The sequence below is a fragment of the Anguilla rostrata genome, chromosome 13 (assembly GCF_018555375.3).
Source record: "Anguilla rostrata isolate EN2019 chromosome 13, ASM1855537v3, whole genome shotgun sequence".
Taxonomy (NCBI): domain Eukaryota; kingdom Metazoa; phylum Chordata; class Actinopteri; order Anguilliformes; family Anguillidae; genus Anguilla; species Anguilla rostrata.
In genome coordinates this window covers 15324853-15346229 of record NC_057945.1, presented here as the reverse complement: position 1 = coordinate 15346229, position 21377 = coordinate 15324853, and the positions used below count along the sequence as shown (strand labels likewise).

The 21377-nt window shown below is 45.0% G+C and overlaps 1 protein-coding gene across 1 annotated transcript in view; it reads right to left on the bottom strand.

The window, feature by feature from the left end:
• Window positions 1-21377, bottom strand: part of LOC135238367 (phosphatidylinositol 3,4,5-trisphosphate-dependent Rac exchanger 1 protein-like) — an 80680-nt gene that overhangs the window by 16041 nt on the left and 43262 nt on the right. Inside the window, exons 11-26 of the mRNA XM_064306160.1 lie at window positions 21059-21159; window positions 19588-19691; window positions 19245-19294; window positions 18613-18688; window positions 16556-16628; window positions 14859-15001; window positions 10357-10449; window positions 8693-8841; window positions 8039-8124; window positions 7228-7367; window positions 6748-6865; window positions 4909-5084; window positions 4433-4594; window positions 3201-3411; window positions 1943-2225; window positions 1266-1472 (exon numbers count right to left, since the gene is read on the bottom strand). Of these exons, the coding sequence (XP_064162230.1) occupies window positions 1266-1472; window positions 1943-2225; window positions 3201-3411; window positions 4433-4594; window positions 4909-5084; window positions 6748-6865; window positions 7228-7367; window positions 8039-8124; window positions 8693-8841; window positions 10357-10449; window positions 14859-15001; window positions 16556-16628; window positions 18613-18688; window positions 19245-19294; window positions 19588-19691; window positions 21059-21159 (2172 nt within the window). The remainder of the gene's footprint in view (window positions 1-1265; window positions 1473-1942; window positions 2226-3200; window positions 3412-4432; window positions 4595-4908; window positions 5085-6747; window positions 6866-7227; window positions 7368-8038; window positions 8125-8692; window positions 8842-10356; window positions 10450-14858; window positions 15002-16555; window positions 16629-18612; window positions 18689-19244; window positions 19295-19587; window positions 19692-21058; window positions 21160-21377) is intronic.

The window sequence follows — 21377 nt, the reverse complement described above, 5'->3', positions numbered from 1 at the left end:
ACACATGTATGACATTGAATGATTTCTTAATATACTGCCTAACGAATTTTGGCTATTTAGACTGAGACTGCATTTTTTTCTACTTGAGCTCAGGGTTCAAACCAACCCAACAAATCAAATCAAAAACTGAACAGTTGTGAATGATTCGATTTAAAATAATTCAATTCATTTATTCTATGCATCATTTATGTATAAGCAAATATCTACATGGCATGATTCAATCAACTGGACCAATTAACATTAAAAAAAAAAAAAAATTCATTTGAAAAGAGTAGGGGAAAAAAAAAAAACGAACAGTATTCAAGGCGCATTAAGAGACCCACAGCGATTAATTTCATTCAGGAAATATTGACCTCAGACTCTGGAGCGGTTTTAGCAGCCGCTGGCTTGGCCTCCAGGGGGCACTAGACCGCATTGTGGCCAGCCGTCGGCACTTATTCAAACCACATCGACATCTTTTGTGTGGAGAGGCGGACCGCAGGAATGTTGCCCCGGAGATACGAAAACAAACACTGATCCAGCCGGCGCATTTGATCGGATTAAGTCTCAGATGCAGACACATGCGTGGACTGTTCCGTACAGGTAGAGTGCGACTAATTCCAGCAATATTTTTACTCCATAACAAATGCTAAATTTAAAATGCCAAATGAAAATAAGAAAATTAAGAAGCACCGAAGAGGAAAGAAAGGAGGAGAAGAAACCATGTATGTTCAGTGTGAGTCTTAGGTTCAGCTGCTGTACATCCTGAAGCCTACCTAAGCCTCACTTGGTCGAAGTGAAATAGCAGAAATAGCATCTCGCCTGCACTTGGACCACTCAAACTAATTTAGACAAGTCACTCTGACTGGTAAACCTCTTTAAAAAAAATAGTGACAAAATGAAATTAGACTTGGGGGAAATCTGAAAAGTTTTTCCGATACTGGTGAAAAGCACAGTGGGTGGCAGTGAGGAACGTGTCCATCTGGATGAACGTCTAAATGACGTACGACAAGATTAGCATATTGCCGCGGGTAATTACATCAGGCCAATGCCCATCTGCCAGTTTTTTTCCTCTCCTTTATCTGTTAAAAACTCAGACGCAACAGATGATGTGTACAAACGTTTGCTCGAGTTGAGCTTTTTTACCATCTGTATTCCATTACATCACAAAGGGGGAGATGACAGCTCATCTTCACACACGAAACCGCACGCGCTCAATCCGATCCGCCTCGTTACAGCCTGTTGGCGGGCGGTCGCGGCCTTCGCGTCGGGCCCATCCGTCTCACCTGTACGAATCCCTGCAGCTCATGGTGTCCTGACCCGAGTCTTCCTGGTCGTCCTCGGACACCTTGAAGGAGACCCGCTTGATCCCGCAGTGCTCCACCTTCTCCAAGTCCCCCTCCTCTGACACCAGAGAAGTGGGCGGGGTCTCCTCAGAAGCGGGCGGATCGCAGACTCCAGGCTCTGTGGGCTCTGTTATGGAGGACAAGAGACTGGCGAACAGAAAGGTCGATTCAGTGGACCGATTCACATGGATTTTTAACTCTGCAATCTATTGAAGTGGAGAGCAATGTTGCTCTGGATACTGTCACTCAGAAAATTAATTCTGCAAATAATGATTTAATGCATTTTGACTAAATTATATATCCTTCATAAATCCTGAAACATAAAACGCAAAACACTAAACCAATGAAAGTTGTCCGCTCTGAATAAAAAGCACTACAAAACAAAATAAAAAAAACATGTTTATTTTGTCATTTGGGGAGCATGAATCTGGCAACTTCAATCAGATTTGTTTCGTTACGTGTGAGACATTAGCAACAAACAAAGTTACTCAAGTAGACTGTGCCTCAATCTAGAATTCTGCTCCAAAATGAGTGTCCCAAAAGTGAGTGACATCATTGAATTTGACATATATCTGTAGTTTGCATGGGGACTGGCTGGTGGGCGATGCTGTACATACACATTTATCTGGGTTACGTATTGCTTCATTTCCTTCACGGCCACATCCAGGCGGTTGAAGAGGCGGATGTAGGAGTCTTGCGTCTCCATGTCCTCCTGCTTGAGGAGAAAGCTGAGGCCTCCCTCCTCGTGGACGGACCTCCCGTCCAGGCTAGAGTCCAGCAGGCTGCCGTTGGCCTCCTCCGGCCAGGCCTCCTCCCCCTCCTCCTGGGTGTGGCAGTGCCAGGAGGGGGCGGCCATGCTGGTGATGCAGTGCTGCGTGTGGGACATGGGGTTCAGGTTCGCTGTAGAGACGGACATAAAAGAAATTAGCAGTGGACTCCATCTTTGTTCTTAAACTTCTGCAGTCTGAACCTCAAACACGTCAGTCTGTATCTCCAAGAACCTTTATTCACGTTAACATTTGCAAGCGTTTCTTTCAAAGGATTAAGCACTGAAGGATTAAAAAAAGGTTTGTAATAAAATCTAACTTTTCTCCTTCATTGTTATGAAAACCCAGCTTTTTAAATTGCTTATAATGAAGGCTTTATTACAGCACTTGTCACAGAGTTTGCTACAAAGAGTGTCACCGTCATTTGACAATCGCGGGAAGCTGGTTAAAATCTCTGTGACGCTGTATGTCTTTGTGAGACACAAAATAGCTACATTATAATTTTTTTATTTGACGGCGCTAAACATTCCCATGGCACAGAGCTGACAAACGGATTCCGGAACACAGAATCAGTGGGATCTGACATCCAGCACCCTGGCCAAATTCCGCCTGCCGTTTCCACGGTTGCAGGCACTTTGGAGTTATGAGCAGCCGTACTGTCAGACGACGATCAGACGACGACGCAGGAGGGTTAACACTCCTGAAAGTTACCACGAGGAACGTTTCATGAGAAGAGGGACGAGAAACTGCACTAATTTCTCAATAAGTTTTTAGGAGTATGTTTTTAATTATTGGTTCCCCGCTGCAAATTATTCACTCGCATGCACCATGGAGGGTAATTACCCTGTTGTCGGAGGAAACGTGCTAGCTGCAGTATGAAAATAATCAGTCAATAAACAAACAGCATTTATTGAGGTAGACAATTATCTCCTTTGCACCTCTCCAGGAATGACAGAATAAAACAAACTCGCGTTCGGAATATAACTTCCCATTTACACCTATAACCACTAATCCCTTCAGCGTCCATGTGTAAGTAATACTCGAGAGTTTTCAGTGCTTTTTGGGACTTTCCGCTAACGCGGAGCTTGGAGTGAGGGCGGCGGCTCACCCTGGTCTGGGTCCAGGCCGAAGAAGGAGTTCTTGCGGCCGAAGCGGATGCTGAAGGTGCGGCCGGCCGAGGTGGTGCTCTTGGGGTAGGACACCTGCATCAGGTTGACGTGGCAGTTGGTGGGGACAAAGTCCATGCAGCCCAGGGGGCGGGGCTTGTTGGAGGCCTGCTTAAACGTGGGCCAGGCTTTGTTCCGCAGCTCCTGCGCAAACTTCATGGACGGAGAGGGAGAGAACAACGGGGAGCGGGAGGGAGAGAGAGAGAGAAAGGGAGTCGAAGGGAGGGTGTGGTAGAGAGAGGGAGAGGGAGAGAGAGAGAGAGAGAGAGAGAGAGATAATGTAGTGAGAAAAATATATTACTAATCGTGCATTTTTAATGATACTGAATGATTCTGGAAATGTGTAGATTCTTTCCAAGTTCTGTCCATTTAGAATAGTTACTGACGGGCTACATTCATTCAGGAGCATTCGGCTTGCCACGAATTTCACAGACAGTCTGTCATTTGGGAAGATTATTTACAGCACCTGCAGTGTTACAATGCCATTGTGGTTAACTGCACAATATAAGCCTTTTAAATGTCTACCAGACCATAACACAAAGCGATCGGTTTTGTATTACGATTTAATAGGTTTCTGATAACCACAGCAACATTGATAAAATACAATAATCACAGTGGGGAATCTGATGAATGAAGGAATCAAAGTGCTCTTTCAGGCCCGAAAGGCAAATGCACATAATTTAGCTCTTGTAATAGCCTTTAGAAGTTTCTTCCACTTCCTGTTTAAACTTGGCACCAATATATGGATATAGCATATTCACTGGCTTTGCAGTGCAATGTGCCAAGAAGAAACAGCTGTTCTCTTGTAAATGAATTCCTTTTGAAACATATTAAGTAATAGTGTAAGTGTATACTCAGTTGTACCGGTTCACCATTAAAGAATCTTATGAAATACATGAACCAGAAGCCATATATAAGTCATTCTATATAGGAATAATTAGTTGTAAACTGCTTGTCATTAACAATGCGACAAAGCTGTCAATACAAAGAAGTCTGAAGTGGCTTCTTTTGAATGTGCAGTCTGTTAAAGGGTCATAATTAAAGCATTTGGTCTGCGGCATGGAGCAGAACGTGACCCACGCGCTGGCAGCGGTTGCGTCCGCATATGTTCTGGGTTGCGGAACTTAGCCGTGGAGAACCGCTGACGCATCTGCGCGTGAAAGACCGGACTTACCTGCTGGTAGCTAGCGACGCGTCTGCGTATGCTCTCCAGCTTGGTGTCGCAGATGTTCTGGAACTCGTACTGCGGCATGGTGACCACGCGGTCGCTCCGGGACATCAGGCGGCCGCAGCTCTTCACAAAGTGGCTGTCGTCGCCGGCAAAGGCCTCTAAAATCTGATCACAAATTTAACATACGTCTAAATCTCAGGTCAACAACATGTACACAGGCCTGCTTCGATCAGCACCTGTCCTTTGACTTGCTTGTAAAAGCAAGCAAGCTTGCAAGCAAGCCTGACCACAGCTTGACGCGATCAGTTCATAAAACTAACTTGCCAAACTGTGTACGTGAAGTTCTAAGTAAAGGACACGTGCCGATTAGACCCAGGCCGCAGACAGCCGACACTATTTCGGTTCAGCCTTTTAGCAGCTGCGTTTGCTAGGAAGAACACATCTGAGCATAGAGCTAGTGCGTGCTGGTTTAACGGTACCTTGGCTGTGAGGCTGAAGCAGCCCTTTGGCTCCACCATCTTCTCCAGCACGTGGCTCCTGATCCCGGCAGTGCTCACGTACTCGTAGAACACGCCGTGCTCCAGGTGCACGTTGTCCACGGTCAGGCTGACCAGCGGAGCGTCATCGGAGACGGTTAACCGCTGCAGATCGTTACCTGTTTTCAAAAACAAAACAAAAAAAGGTAAGGAAATACGCAATTGGTGTAACAGTTTCCACTGGGGGAAAAAATCTTTTTTTCTTTTTTAAAGAGGAACAGACATACTGCCCTCCTTCTTTTTTTTACTTTATTCAGAGAGAAAGGAGAGAGGGCAACAGAAGGGGAAGAGACGACAAGCCACAGGGTGCCACAGCAGGGACTGAAGCCCCGCCCGTACGGGAGACCTGCATATGGCTCGAGAGCTGGACACCCTGCGGCAGCGCCACGCGTCTCGCTGAAAAGATCAATTTCTGAGTTTTTTTTCCCCCCGCATCAGCATTACCCTACTTGTGATCAGTTTTCAAATAATTTCCATCCACTCAAATCAATGAGAGTAGAACAGTTAAGTGCAAAGTAACATAATAATAATAATAATAATAAAAGTGTATTGTATATTATCAGATTTTTATTTTTTGCATTTAAAAAAAACCTGAACAGTGTTCTAAAATTTATCAAATCTGCAACATTATTTTAACTAAAACAGAACAAGCAGGGCTTGTTTTAGTAAAAACATAATGTCATATAAGTTTTTAGTTTGATGGAGAATAACCTTTTTGGAAAATGAACTAAAACCTATCCAAAACATTTACCCCACTTTTCAATCTCCAAAACAATAACAAAGCCGTCGGTCTGTCCTTTATTGGTCTCCTTCGTATTTTCATCATGCGAGATTTGAATTTGCCATGGAAGAACTTCACTGTGTTGGGAAATGGGGAAACTAAAGCCAGACGCATCTCGTCCTTTGACCGCAGGAGGCAGTGAGGAAGCCGAAGGACCGTGCAGTCTGTCGGTCTGTCCTCCTCAGAGAGGTGGGCTATACTTAGCCTTTATGGGGTATTAAAACACAGGATGTCCTTTCAACTCCCATCCTTTCGGCCTCCAGATGGGATGGGGGGGGTGGGGATGGTGGGGAGGGGGGAACCAGACAGACGCTCGTGTGAACAACCTTGTTAGCTGATCGAATTCACCGGTGCCTGAGGTCTCAACGCCGCGCAGCGTCCGGGAAGAGGGGAGAACCTCCCCAGACAGGTCGCCCCCCCCCTCACACACCCCGCCCAGGACCGGAGGGAAGGTCGTGACCCCGCGGGCTGGGGACGTGGCACTTTTGACACCGCCGTTGGCGTCATTAAGTGGCGCTTTTGTCTCCTTCTCCGCCCTTTGATTTTTTCTCGCTTTCATCTGCGCCATTCGGCTCGCGTTAAGTCTTTGGAAATCGGCACAGAAATCAAACGACTGCGCAAAAAAACGACAAAAACCTGCGTTGGCTGTGGAAGATTTGTGGGATTTTTATGTGAGGGGATTGCATCACATTTGCATGAAACAACTTTCTGTGACTTTCTTCCACATATGGAAGAAATATGGAAAAATTACTTTCTTGTAATTATAATCTCTCTCACACACACATGTGCACACATTGCTCTAACAATAATGCTAATTAGCTGAATGTATGGAGTACTGTTGATCTTATTTACACATACACACATGAGCATGTGCATACACACACACACACGCGCGCACACACACACACACACACACACACACACGCACGCACACATGCTAAACATGCTCATGCTCAGCCGTTTCCCTTCGAAAAGCCTCAGGGTTGCGCGCGGTGACATACCTGTTCCGTTGATGACATCACCTCCCTCGGTACCCGACCCCGTCGCTGACAGGCCGGTCCTCAGGGACCTCTCCTCTTCCGCGTCATCCAGCGTCCTGTAGAGCCACTGAGTCAGCGCCTGTGTCCAGGGGACAGAAACACAGCCACCTGGTCAGAGCACACGGGCCAAAACGCCGCACAAGGACACCTATTCATAGCACACCAGCCAGTGACACTGCGTGCCTCGGGAAATCCTGTGAGCTGAGCGTTACTGGGCGTTTACTGCCGTTTCTACATTTCCCTGAACGATTACGCCACAGAAGAAGACGCAAACAAGCTCTGCTGAAGTGACTGGAGTATGCCGCTTCTGCCGTCTGTACCAATTAGCCATGTGACCCCGACAAGATTCCGGTCCGTTCTATTCCGTTCCGTTCCGTTACAGTCGCTAAGCAGACGCGCTCATACGGAGCGACTGACGAGAAGAAGCGACGGGACTCTCACCGGCTCCAGCCGCTCCCGGCCGGCGCGGTGGGCCGAGAAGTGGCCCAGGACCGCCAGGTCGCCGTCGCCGTGGACGCTGTTGCCGTTGACTTTCTGTACGCACTGTCCAGGCTGAAGGCCCGCGGCGGCTGCCTCGGAACCTGAGGGCGGGGTCGGGAGGAGAGAACAGCAGGACACCGTGGGGGTCAATGCGGACACCAGAAGAGAACTGAACCCATGTCCCGGAAAACACTGTCCAGAAAACATTAGCAATCTGGCACGCATGCAGTATTTCAGGTGGCTTTAATCTGAGTCCAGCTGAATTTGCGAGTACACTTGTCAAATAATCTCCATTTGTGTTGTTTGCATGCTCTGAGAAAGGGAAAATGGGGTTGTTTTATGCCACAGCTGTTTAACACATTTCTAAACGAACTTAATGAACTTCAGTTCATTAGGTTCACCCATATGTTTCCATTAAACAAAGTGCATCTTTGTGGTAGGTAAAAATAAAAAACAAATTTACATGTCTCCAGGCTGCACGACATTTAAATTCTGCCCAGTCACTTTCTGATGTATCATGCTTACACTTACAAAAACTCAGCATCCTGTTCATAGCTGCCAATTGCCCTTTCATACTGCATTTCAGTTTTCATAAATATCCTGTTTTTCCTTTTCCGGTTTGAATCCAAAGACATCCCATTTATTTTCTACCCCGCACTAAACAAAATCTCCTCTTGTACCCACCCTACCGAACAAATATATCACCCATTGTCAACAGCAGCGGGCCTACTGTCCTCTATGCATTAGCACAACAAATACATAACAATAATACCTTTTCTCACAGCATGCACATAAGGGGGGGCGGAGCCTCTGATTTTAAAGGAAAGTGCAACCGGACAGTCAGGTATCTTCACAATCCTGTAAGGAACAAAAACACAGAATTAACAATCACAACCCTGAAAGGGTTAACCTAACACATACAAATATTCTTTATTCAACCTGGTACTGCATGTCAGCTGAGAACTCCCATTTTTATTTGCGGTGGCAACCTGTGGAATTTAAGTGGGCAGGGAATTATTATTATTATGGGATTGTGTGGGGGTGTAGAGGGTGATTAGGAGGCTAAATGTTGCTAAATGTTTAATGGCAACCTTTACTGGCACCCAGTATCGTGGTGATCCAGGGGCCTTGGACATACTGAGGGAAAACCACACAGCCCTACAGATCCCCTGGTCCCAGGGAGACGCAGCATCTGCTCACACTTCCCTGTTTCTTAGCACTTAATGGACGAATGAGAGCAGCAGATTGCATGATTCACTTTCCTCACCATCTCGCGCCGGAATCAGTTGATTTCAAAGTGAAAACGTACACCAGCAGAACCCGTTGCTCTCCAGAACCAGGTTTGAGGATCACTGCTGTATTGTGCTGACCATAAGAGATTAGTCTATGGGATACGAGCGCAGGTATGAAATTGGAGCACACTCACTCCTTGGACTTCGTGGCCACCAGAAGCTGCAGGGAGCGCCGGATGCAGAAGGACTGGTTGATCAGGGCCTCCACTTCGGACAGGGGCCTGAGGAACACCAGGTCCTCGTTGATAGTGTAGATCTTTCTGCCTGCGTGGAGTCCAGCCATCTGCAAATGTGACGGCAGGCACTATCTTGATATTGCACAGGACCTTAACCAGGTTTAATAGTGAACCTGTAACATTTCTTTCCCGTACCCTTAAGCCAAATCTACACTTAATTACATGACAAGTGTCACTTGACAAAAAAGACGCATGCTGTAAGGCAGTACGATCCTAAATATACTTTGACAAGTGGGGATCTTCATGGCAGAAAAAAAAGGTTGCTGTTGCTGCATCATATGTTGCTGCTTTATGTCTCAAATGACCTTAGTTACCAGAAGGACAGCCTGCAGGCTGTGATTCGCTGCTTTCAGTCAGGAGCCGGTTAGTATTCCGTGCCCTTCCCCTTTAAGACTGTTGGGCATGTTTTTTTGAATGTGTGCTTTTTTAAAAAAATACGCCCTCTGGTTCAGCAAAGGATATAAAAGCCCAAACTTGCCCCTGCCTTTGTGGTGCTTATTAACGGGCGTGAAAAAATGGAGGAGGAGACACCTGCACGGGGCATATCCAGGATCCTCTGACACTCTCTCTCTCTCTTTCTCTCTCTCCCCCTCTCCGCCTCTCTCTCTCCCTCTCTCCCTCTCTCTCCCCCAGCACACCTGAACCCGAGCTGGCACCAGCATTTTACGCGGCGTCTTTTATGAGGCTCCGGAGTGCCGTGTCTAATTGCCTCCGATGCGTCTGGGACAGAACCGGGGAGACTGCAAACTGGGAGAGCGCAAAAGGCTTGACGGGGGCAAATCAACAAAGCGCCCTTGTTCTAAATACGGCTCGAGTCTGCACCAACATGTCAGGAAAAGAATCTGAATGGACTGGCAGTGCCAGGCTACAGCTGGGTACAGCCCATCCACAAAGGAAACAATCAATAAATCAGTCACCTCTACATGTACCGAAAGTCCTTTTGTGCCCCCTTTGACTCGTCAGCATATTTTAAAAAATACATTTACGTGTGTGTGCGTGCATGTGTATGTGTGTAAATAGACACACACAGTTAAATATACAGTATCTAAAAAATGTATTGCTTATATATACAGTGCCCATTGCACCACGTTGCTATTTTTACAATTTAATTATTGGATACATATATATATATATATTCTCATGAAAAGGACTGCTGGTGTGGGTGCCATTGCTTTCTGTTAAAACATTAACATGGCCGCCAACTCCTTTTGTGGCAGGAGATTAGGGACTTTGCATGAAACACTACAGCCACCTTCATTCAGTGTGTTTTTCATTTTCTAATCTGTTTGGGGACGTCCTTTGTAGTAAACATCCAAGCAGCTCAATATCAGCTCACAACCCACTAGAGGGACAGGAACCTTTGAGGTGTACAGCACCCTTTTTTTGAGTCCAAGTGTGTCTGAGCTCCCTGTCCCACGTCTCCCATCCCCTCAAAACAAAGCAAGAAAAAAAACAAAAAAAACATGGACCCCTCTCCTCCCCAGAAGATGGTGGTATATATCAGAATATATCAGGGAGACATGTGGTGGACTATTGGCAAGAAGAACCAAAGCAACACTCACTTCTGCGTGGGACCCCCGATGGACTGACTTCACCACGAAAGCCTTGTTCTTCTCCTCAATCTCAAAGCCATAGTCTTCTTCATGGGGGTGTATCTGATTTGGGGCGTGGGGGGGGACAGAACAAAATCAAAGATTATCTATATTTTCAAGATATATCATACTGTATACCATCACAAACAGTCCTCACCATTTTTAACCTAATGTTCATTCAGCATTAAAACATTGAACAGCATGCATAATTTTCCTTGTGACTAACAGCTGCTGGCACGGTCAGTGTTTTAATTGTTTTCACCACTATGATGCCATCTATATTTTCAGCAGTCATTAGTAGTTGGTGGCAGGTTGGCTAAACAGTCACCTTGTAACCAAAACACTACCTACTGGACGGGCCACTCCCAGGATGCCCCTGAGATAAACCATAAACACTTCTGTCATTATTACGCAGATCGCAGCTAACATACAAAACCACGTAGGCCAACACATACACTCACAAATGGTTTTAACACTTGCATGCAGAAGACTGTGAACTGTGAAAATAAGTAACCAATCACATATAAGTATCTATTATTCTCCCGCAGTGTTGGGATCAGATTGGTTCTCTCTACCGACAGTCAGAGTCAACGTGGACAGCAGGTGAAGCAGCACCGCGTGAATCACAGCGACCTGCGCGCGGGGTGATGGGTGATCAATTAACGGAGCGGCGGGCTGCCTCGGCCGTGGGGAACAATGACCGTTTCCCCCTCAGCCTGATTTACGGCCTTTTAAAAGGCTCCGCTAATGCGCCCCCTCGTTTTCAGCCACAATGTTGTTTTTCCGTTTCGACCTTTTCCTCCCATTCTCCGAACACCTGCGGCTAAACGTCGCTCCTCTGGCTGGTGCTCAGGGCGTCGGGGATGTGAAGCTCCGCATTGTGTCGCTACGATAACGCGAAACGGTTTGATTCTAGCGTACCGTGAAATCCGTGACCAATTTCTCCTGGTGCACTTTGGAAATATTGGTGGTTAAAGAGCAGGACAGCATTTTGCAGGTTCAAATCTCAGCTCTCTCTTACTCTTGTGCTCACTGAACTTCAGATGACATCGATCGAGTGGACACCCAAATGTAAAGTATTACTGCCACAATGTAGATATAAGATATAACATTCTGCAGAGTAAAAACCACCAGATTGTTAGAAGTGCTGTTATGGAATATGTGTTGTTGGTTACAGTCGCACAGTAGGCCTACTATACATATAGCTACCCCTTCGGTCGAGCTCTATCATTCATGTCCAGGGAGTACTTGGTTCTGCGTTTCCGAACTATCATGTCACTTGCGTGCCTGTAGGCGCAATGGATCATGGTCACTGTAGTTACTGCGATGCTTAATTCTGAGCAAACTGCACTGAGTAGCTGCATGGAGACCACCGAATACACCGATTTATCCACCGATGAATCCACAATTCAAATAATCGAACCGCGGTCGATCGATTAATTATCAAACACCGAAACTCCAAAATGCCAATAAATTGGCCAGCATTAGAGAACGGCAGGAACAGTACGAGCACTGAATCGGAACCGGTTCGGTAGAACCGCAGCGGGTCGCCTCGGGCCTCGCTGTCTCCTAGCGCTCGTACGAGCCCTGATAAATTAGCCTCCAGGACGAGGCACTGGTCCCGGCAGTCATTAATCTTGTTAAACCTTTCCTTTTAATGTTTCGAGTGTTGCTGCGAGGTTGCGGGTAATTCTGCCAGACACGCCGGGGAGAGGCAGCTTGCCCTAATTAACAGATAAGCGCTGCAGACTCGTCCCGCATGCTAATGCGGGGGAATAATGCCAGGGACGCCCGAGCCGCGGAGCCAACAGTGGGAAGGTCTCACCGTAAAACAAAAACACCTCCAGCTGCCTCTGCCGTACCAATGGCCGGGATCCTCTCTACCTGGCTAGACACCTCCACTCAAAATACCAGACAAACACACATGCTTTTCAAACACGTACTGGCCTGGTTTCAATTAACTCGCAATCGTCGTTTTTCATAAGCAAATTGGTGCCGAGTTCAGATTTGGACAAATTTGATTAAGTATTGTGCTTGCGCTGAATAAAGGAACACGTCCAATTACTTGTAAGCCATTATACACTTGCATTTTAGGCAGACGCTTACTGACAGTCAATTTACTCAGCTGCACATGTACTGAAGCACTTCTGGTTAAGTACCCAGCTCAAGGGTGCTACAGCAGTGCGTCACTGGGTAATCAAACCTGCGATCTTGGAGTTGCCAGCACAGTTCCCTAACGGTGATGCTACATGGCTGCCAGATCAAAACTCATTCTTTAAAAAAGGAATCTTCATTTATTCCTTTCCTTTTTTAGAGAATAGCCACAGCATAAAACTAAAAATAAATCACCTTCATGCCAAGTTGTTTCTGTTTTTTTTCAGTTGGGAAAGGGATACATTACTAAGTACTCCTACAGTAGATCCATGTTCCTCATCTTCTTTTGTTAGCCACAAAAAAATTAAGGATTTTTTAAAAAGAAAGATACGCATGTGTTTGGTAAAGCTCACAGTAGCTGACATACTAGAACTTAAATAAACAATTTACATAAACGACATAGGAATATCTAAATGCAATTTTTCTAATTCTAACTGTCACTGCTATTATTACAAATTAGAAATTGAGAATAGTATGAAGCAAATTTGAGTTAAAAACGTCCATACATAAATCACAAAGAAATTACATAAAGTACTTAAAATGAGGAATTAATATATATTTTGGACTACATTAAATCATAAAGTTAAAATTAGGTTTGCTGCATCATTCAAGAGACGAACATATGTTGACACAAAGCTGCTGAGTGCTCTCCTTGTTTTAAAGGATGGGGACCCTCAGTCTTCTCAACAAGTTTAATAAATGTCGTGCTACTAGGTTTAGAGCTGAGGTTCATTTTGACTGGACACAGTGCTGCCAGTGCAGCAGGTGAACTGAACACTTTTCCCTGGTTAATCCGTACAGTGCCAAAGACCCAGACGCACACTTAACATCGCCTCATTTTTACGTAACACGCTGTACTGTACATTAGCCCGCAGCTACGATTAGGAGGAATCACCGAGGCCAACAGAAGGAAAGGCCACTGAAAGTGCGAGCCTGATTTAGACGTAGGGGAGGGAGGAAATCCCACCTCTCGCAACAGTCCCTTACCCTTTTGACCCTATGCACCAATGAACCCTCATAGGCAGAATTTCACAGCGCTCAATTAGGCTCACACAAGAGGGGGTATTGAAATCACTTGTGGGTTTCCATTTGTCCATAACATTTTTTTTCCAATTTGGATGAAACATTGTACAGGTTGACAGGGGGCCAAAATAAATAAATATACTTTATGAGTACAGCTATATAAATCTAAAGTAAAGTTTAGGAAATAAACACATTAAACCAACCAATTAAATTCTCCTCATTCACCGCTTTGTACATTTCATCTTTTCTTTTGCTGGAATTGTACCCAAAACTAGCATTAGCCTATATAAGGTTGCTCAGATGGGGAGAGCAGCACTTGAACATTTTTCCACAAGGTTTTGCCCTCTCATATGTGGGTGTAGGCATATCTCCTAAACAGATACATTTAGATATTCATATCTGTTCAGGAGAGCCACTTTCACGGCAGTACTGACATGTACTGATATGTAACACAGTAACAGTATGTCCACAGGCTCAGAGGGGAATAGCTGTCTTATGTCTCAGAAAATGAAAAAAGGCTCCCAGTAATGCCCCCGCTCACCCTCCCACCCCACCAGAATCATAGCTTAACGAGATTCCCCTCTTCTCAGATCAGCCCCTCTCATTCCAAAAACAAAAGACTCCTCTTGTTCCTAAATCCACCTTTTCACCCCTCCCCCCCCCCCCAACAGTGGCTCTCCGTAATTGGCTTCCACGGCACGGATTCTTTCTGGAAACAAAACCAAACAAAGAGGATGGCCTCTTATGCAACGTGTTTTCCGAGTGAGAGTGAGATTTTCCCCTGGATTGGATGTCCCTGCTAGCCATCCAGACCCCACCAACCCCACAGAAATCACATATTCAGACAGAGATGCTTAACGCTGAAGCTAAGCCTGGAGCCATGGACAGGGCCCACAGAATGACTGCACTGGACAAAACAGCCCATTGAGCAAAGTCTTTCACAACCTGCCAAACCAGGAAACAATTATCCCTCTCATTTTAAATGGTACATTTTGTTTAACAATTCTGTCAGGGCTCATCAAAAATTCTGAATTCTTTTTGCATACCTAGCAACCTCTAAGATCCATTCCTGCAAAAAAAAAAAAACCCCCCAAAAAAAAAAAAAAACCCCAGAAGCTCTTTGAGCCAGTTACATCATTCAGTGGGTATGATGTCACACGGGAGCCTTCTCCCCTTGCCCGGCCGCCAGTAACGCGCGTGTGGCTAAGTCACGGTTGTGACGGGGAGGAGTGCGGCTCACCGCTGTTTCACAGGTCACACAGGTTTCAGAGGTTACAGGCTCCGCGACGCCTTACCAGCAGGGTTTTGGCCACGATGTTCTCGATGAGTTTGAAGTCATTTCGCAGCTGCTTGTTCTTGGAACTGGTGCCCTCCATTTCTTCGTCGGCGTAGAAGCGGAAGAACTGCGATTCGTCTTTGAATTCGCTCTTCTCCAGCACTGACAGGAAGAAGGGAGAGATGAGTGCGTTACGCACGCACTCGACCCCGGGAACACATTCGCTTTGTTTAAGAGATAATCAGACAATTTTCTTTTCCATTACCGTCATGTCTGCCGAAATTACAAGAACTTTCTACTTTAACACAATTTGAAAAGGACAGAAGAAGGCAGCCAAGGTGCTCTCCTCAAATTACTTGAAGAAAACTTGCTGGATATCAGCAGCCAGCAATGTTAATGATCACCATTTTAAAAGTCCGTACAATGTCAACTGGACTGTGTAATTCATATATTGTGTACACCTTTACTTTTAAAGACAAATACTTAAATACAAATACTAAAGACAAATAAAAAAAAAAAATAAAAAAGCAGTTCCTTTTCTAATCATCATGATTAGATCACCGCAGGTCAACACATCTAAAACGACATTACATGCATAAACATACAGTTTCTCAAACGTTTTGGAAGTAGACTCCATTCTTAATTTCCCTCATTTAGAATATTGTTCAATAAAAATGTCTCAGAGATGTGAGGTGAAAACACACATTCACTACTCTGAAAGTGTGTCTGCAGATGGCTGTTGTTTGTTTGAACACGAGGAGTGCGTGCGCGGCATTTTGAGCCGTCTGAAACAGGGCTGGGTCCGTCACGTGACTCCTGGAATCAGAGCGGAGGTGTCCAGCTGCGGATCTGAGAGCCGATTGTTCTGTGGAACAAAAGGCGACTACAAACAGCCTGAAACTGAGGCCGTTCAATAAACACGTCTGTGTGGCGGCGAAACGAGCCAGAAACAGAGAAGGACACAAATCTTTACCTTTAAAGTAGTTTCTATGACCCATCTCAAAAATTTGAAAAAAAAGCTTGCCCATATAAGATGGGATTGTATTTCTATTTCAAATACCAAAAAGATATTCCGTATAAAATGCAGAAAAGGTAATATTACCTGTCACAGATGCAATAAAGTAAAAAAGGAAATGGGTGGATTGGCTATCAGAGGCGGGTTCATTATGAATATCAAATAAAGATGAGCTCTTCGTCTCCTATAGTGGTGGTTCAGCAGCTGTGACAGAATTCCCAATCATAATTTTTGGAGCTCTGCCAAGCTAACCTTGGTTGTTCCCCATTGGTTCAGAAGTGCGTCATTTGGGTTTTCATGCAAAACAGCAGGTGGTAGATGGGGGGAGGGCAATAGCCCCATTACAACAGACAACAGATTCAGGCATAACCTTCCATGCAAGACTGTCGTTATTCTTATGAATAATGCATAGGTGTCATTCTTATGAATAATGTATATATCCAAGAAGGACGCACACTTAACAGGTGTGCAGATATTAAGCTAATATGCGCTCAGTGATAGTTGGCAGTCACAGTTCAGCTCGAGGATTCAATCCGGAGACGCACCGTGACACCCTGACCGCCAATCCACGACAAATCTGTCCGTACGCGGAACAGCTGTGACAGGGAGCCTCGCAGGCCTGTCGGTGCGGAAATCGCACCCCGGAGACAGGCAGGTCCCGTTTCAACGGGGCGTAAAACATAAAAAAAAGGCTCACTGACCGTGGTGCATGAAGCCGTTGTTGCACAGCTCCACTCCCAGCGTCACGGCGTCCTCGCGCGTGGAATAGTCCCCCTGCGGGAAAACACACGGTTCGTGACAACGTTTCTTTACGAGAACGGGCAATTCGAACCATCCACAGCAGGCTTCAGTGTGTTTCCCAGAGCCGGACGACCGATTAGGCCCCGATTCGACCTAAAAACTTTTGACTGTAACTGAAAAAACACATTTACTGCACGCCAGAGCTATGTGTCTGGGTTTATTACACGGCGCTGTTGGAGACTGAACTTTCTTTTGAAGCATTTATTATTAAAGCATGTTACTTTAGGACTGAACAGGCTTGTTGAAACTGTATTGTAGAAACTGAACATCCAACTAAGCATTTCCACTGCTTCTCCTACAAAATATGTAATTCATCTTCAAATTAAATATACTCATCAAATCAAATGATAACCTTAAAGGAATCTACTGGTAAGAGAACAGCCCTGGGCGATCTTTACGAGAAGGAAGCAAACAAAAACTGGCACGGTTATGAATAGCACAGGAAATTGAGGCAATGATAGTTATCTCGGCTGTACAAAGAGTGACGACAGCTTTTTTCACTCGGGTACAACATGGTACTTCTTAGGGTTCGGAATAATCCATTAATAATCAGCGACAGCACACCCAGTTCTTATCTCTGTCTAATTGTTCGCAAAGTAAATGTATGTTTTTTTCCTTCAAAAAAATCTTAAATCGCTATGATCTAGAGCTTTCGTTTTCTATGGTATCCCTGACTGGAACTTGTTTACACAAGATTTGCAGAGATCCTTAAAGTTCTGTTCTTCAGACAGCCGCGTTAACACTCAAGCTTACAGTAAACCAAAGGCATCATCCCCCAGAACAAAAGGCAGCATTCCTGGTGTTTGGACAGAAACTGCAGAGATATGAAACTGAACTTATTTCTTGCAACAAAAAAAAAAAAAAAGACACATTTGGTTTACGACAGATTTAACAACTCACTGAGGAGGAATTTAACAGCTGTACGATATGGCGTAGTGTGGATAAAACTTTCATAAACAGTAAACAATCCAAATGTCAGGGGAAAATCTAATCAATGCACATACATGTGGTCAACAAAAATTAACACACAAGCCTACACTCAAATTAGTCCACTGCTGTAGGGAAAAAGGTCAAATGATGTGTAACATGTAAGGAATGTCTCTCTCTCACACACACACACACACACACACACGCGCACACACACAATCCCCCACACACACAGATATAAGGAAGACAAACAGACGGGAGCATGGGAGTGAGACCGCAAACAGGAGGGAAAGTGAGAGAGAACCCAGCAATATAAAACAATCCCTCCGGCTACATTATGAGTGCTTATGAGTAATGAGGGCGAGACCCAGGGGAGTGGATTTCGGTCCTGCCGACTTCAGCCCTGCTTCTGTTCCCCTCCCATTATTATCTGAATGGACTACAACATCACACTGGAAGGGGAGGAAAGGACCTCCAAGCTGCTCTCCCCACTGGAAAAACTCCAAACATTTGAAAGGGAGTCACAGGAGTTCCTGCCAAACAAACATGACTCCATGGAAAAGAGGACGGCACGTGGACTACCGCACCCAGTCTAGGGCTGCTTGCAATTCACCAATACAGAAGATCCAGAAAAAAATAAAACAAATCATGTTATTTACGGGTCAAGCGTTGCTATGGTATTCTAGAACTTTCCGTACGTCGTGGCTCTTTCTGAATAATATAAAAACAGATATGATTTGTTCTAATTATCAAACCAAAAGAGATTGATAAACTGAATCTCCAATGAGGTAAATATATTTAGGATTACCAAAAATGTAGCCATAGAGAGGAGTACAGCCTTGAAGCTTGAATTTTTCTAAATAAAGTCAGAACCTTTATTATTATTTATTTATATAATGAATTCCTGTCAATTAAAACCAAATCATTTCGTACATTATTGGATTGAAACAATCAGACAGATATACACTATACACTGTGCAATGTGTGAGGCTTGTGTACGCTTGAAATGTCAATGGTCAGAACTTTTTACCTGAGTTATTAGCCAGTCTACCAGTTTGCTTGCTGGAATCACAGACTTGAATGTTTTCAAATGGTAGTCTCTATCCCTGTGTTAGAGAAAAGCATGACTTAAAAAAAGAAACAAATTAGTTTGTACTGTGCGACTGACTAAGTGTCAATCACACAGTACGTCCATAAATAACCTAACACTGTAAACGACTCAAATGCAAGGGCACTTCTTTTCTCAATAAACACAGTTTTGAATGTTCAGCAATCACATTTGCCAAGCAGAATTGACTGTGCTAAGAAAAAAAGCAACACTTCGGCAGCATATTTGTCAAATTTAAAGTCTCCTCTTTGCAGAGGCATAACCCTAACATCAGGAACGCAGCCAATGTCTGCCGACTGCGCATCCAAATACTATTTGTACCCAGACGAACGCGAGAGAACTTGCCAGTCTACACACAGCCAACAGATGATTGGCTGTTACGCATGTTGGGCGTTGGCCAACAATGGCTCTGGCTTTCCTTGGTGCCCCATAAACCACAGTGTACGGAGCACATGTCAGGATATGCAGCGCACGTCCGGATACGCAGCGCACGTCAGGATATGCAGCGCACGTCACGATATGCAGCGCACGTCAGTGTGGCGAGGAGAACTTACTTGACAACGGGAGTGAACAGGCAGTGAAGACGGCAGTAGAGTCTCACTCCCTGTTCCAGGAAACAACATGAAACATTTAGTAAACTTTCACACCTTAGGCCAACATTTCAGCTCTTATCTGTCATGAACACATCATTTTGACTACTGGTGAAGTTGGCCAGAAACAGAAAAAGACAAAAGAAATATATAATGAAATGAGCAGTGCAACTAAAATCTTTTAACAAGAACTACATCACGTCGGGAAAAAACTGCACGTTTTTTCCCCCCAAAGCTAGCAGCACACCTTTAATTATCATTTTCACAATAGCAGGTGAGTAGTTTGTGGATCCTCTGAACAAAATACCTTGGACACAATGTCCTCCATCTCACTTCTGGCTTTGTAAGTTCCGTCATCATAACGAAACCGATACAGGACCTGCTCATTCTTGAACTGGTGCTTGTCAGACACTGAAATTACAATCAAAAACAAATGCACATCGTGGATTGACCTTTCTTTATTTTAAATTACCCTGGCATGTTATAAAACACAAGACTCCCATTGAAAATGAAGATGAACTCAAGAGATTTTGGCAGAGCAGGAATAAGCGGCTTGCAGTACACCTTAATCCGTGTTAGAAAATGCATCCTGAAATCGCAATCTTGTGATGTTCATTTATATTCCATACAAAACTGCTACAAAAAAGCTTTATGATACAGCTTTGTAGAGTACGCTTAGGGTAAGGTAAATGAATTGAAGTCCTTTTGAATTATCAAAATCAACAAATTCCACTTAACAATTGTTTTCAGAAATATTTTGGAGCTGTTTTTTTCTCAATTATTTCCAATTTAAATCTGTTGGGCCATGGCTCCTATTCTTGTTTTTTCTCAAAGTCTTTTCCTAGAAAAATGTAGTTTATAAATCAGTCATCCTGTTGCCCATTTTTTATCATGCAAACCGTGCCCCACGGAATGAGAATCATCACCCATGTTACATAACCTGAAAAAAAAAAAAAAACGTGGCTCGTGACCAAATAAAGCTACTTTATTTTGAAGGAAACAGACGTGACCTTTAAGGCCTTCGCGCAAAGTGGCTCCCGAAGGTATAGCCCCACGGAATGTTCCGCGGTCCTCACTAACCGGCAAAATAATACATCGTGTCTGAAAGAGTCTTGGAAACGGCAAAGGGGTGGAAAATAAGTTGCGGGGGAATGGGCGCTGACATTAGCAAGGCCTCGGCATCGCCGTCTGGTGCCACGGATGCCTCCCTTCGGCGCGTAGCGAGCCGCTTTCCGCGTAAGGTCACTGAGCGCTCCAGACTCATTGGCCATCGGAGGGTAAAACTCATTACAGGCGCTCACAGCCGTACGAAACGTGTCCGGCTGTCGTACATCAGCACTTTGCTTGAATGTGTGCAGGGTGAGACTCTAGGAGACCCCATCTCCCAGCCTCGACACCTCAAGCCATCCTCCTTGAGATATTCATGCACGAATAAATGACAGGAATCACTTTGCTCAGTTTCCAGGTTTCCTTTTCTCAACCATATTAGTACAAGCCAAAACCTGACTGTAATACCTCAGAGACCAGAACAGCTGTCAAGAGTATAGGCCGGACACCATCCACACAAATGTTCTGACACAAGGAAGAGAATGAGTGACGGTATCTTTCTTTAACGAGCAGAAAGCAGACGTACTTTATGGGTGGAATTCTAAAATTTGGAAATTTGGAAATTTTGGAGCTGAGGAAATGACATTACGATCGCTTAACAGACACTCCTATCCAGAGTGACTCACGGACGCAGAGAACGTCAGTGTTAACGGGCGGAAGCAGCGCCTCACCGTGGTGAATGATGCCGTTCTCCAGGAGGGCCTGTCCCAAGTTCACCCCTTCCTCCGGCTTGCTGATCTCGCCGCTCTCTATGAGCCAGGACACAAACTCGCTGCAAAAAACCGCAGAGACAAACGACAGCGTCACAGGCTCTGAAGCTTGCAGCCTGGTCATCACAGCGGCGTCGAACACCTTCAGAGAACAACACACTACAGTCACGTTATTATTAAGAGTTGCACAGCCGCAGACGATGTGTACACCCCGAACGAAAGACGGATTTGCTTGCGCTCAAGGCCTTTTGCGGTGTACACCGCAGCTTAGTGTGTGTGT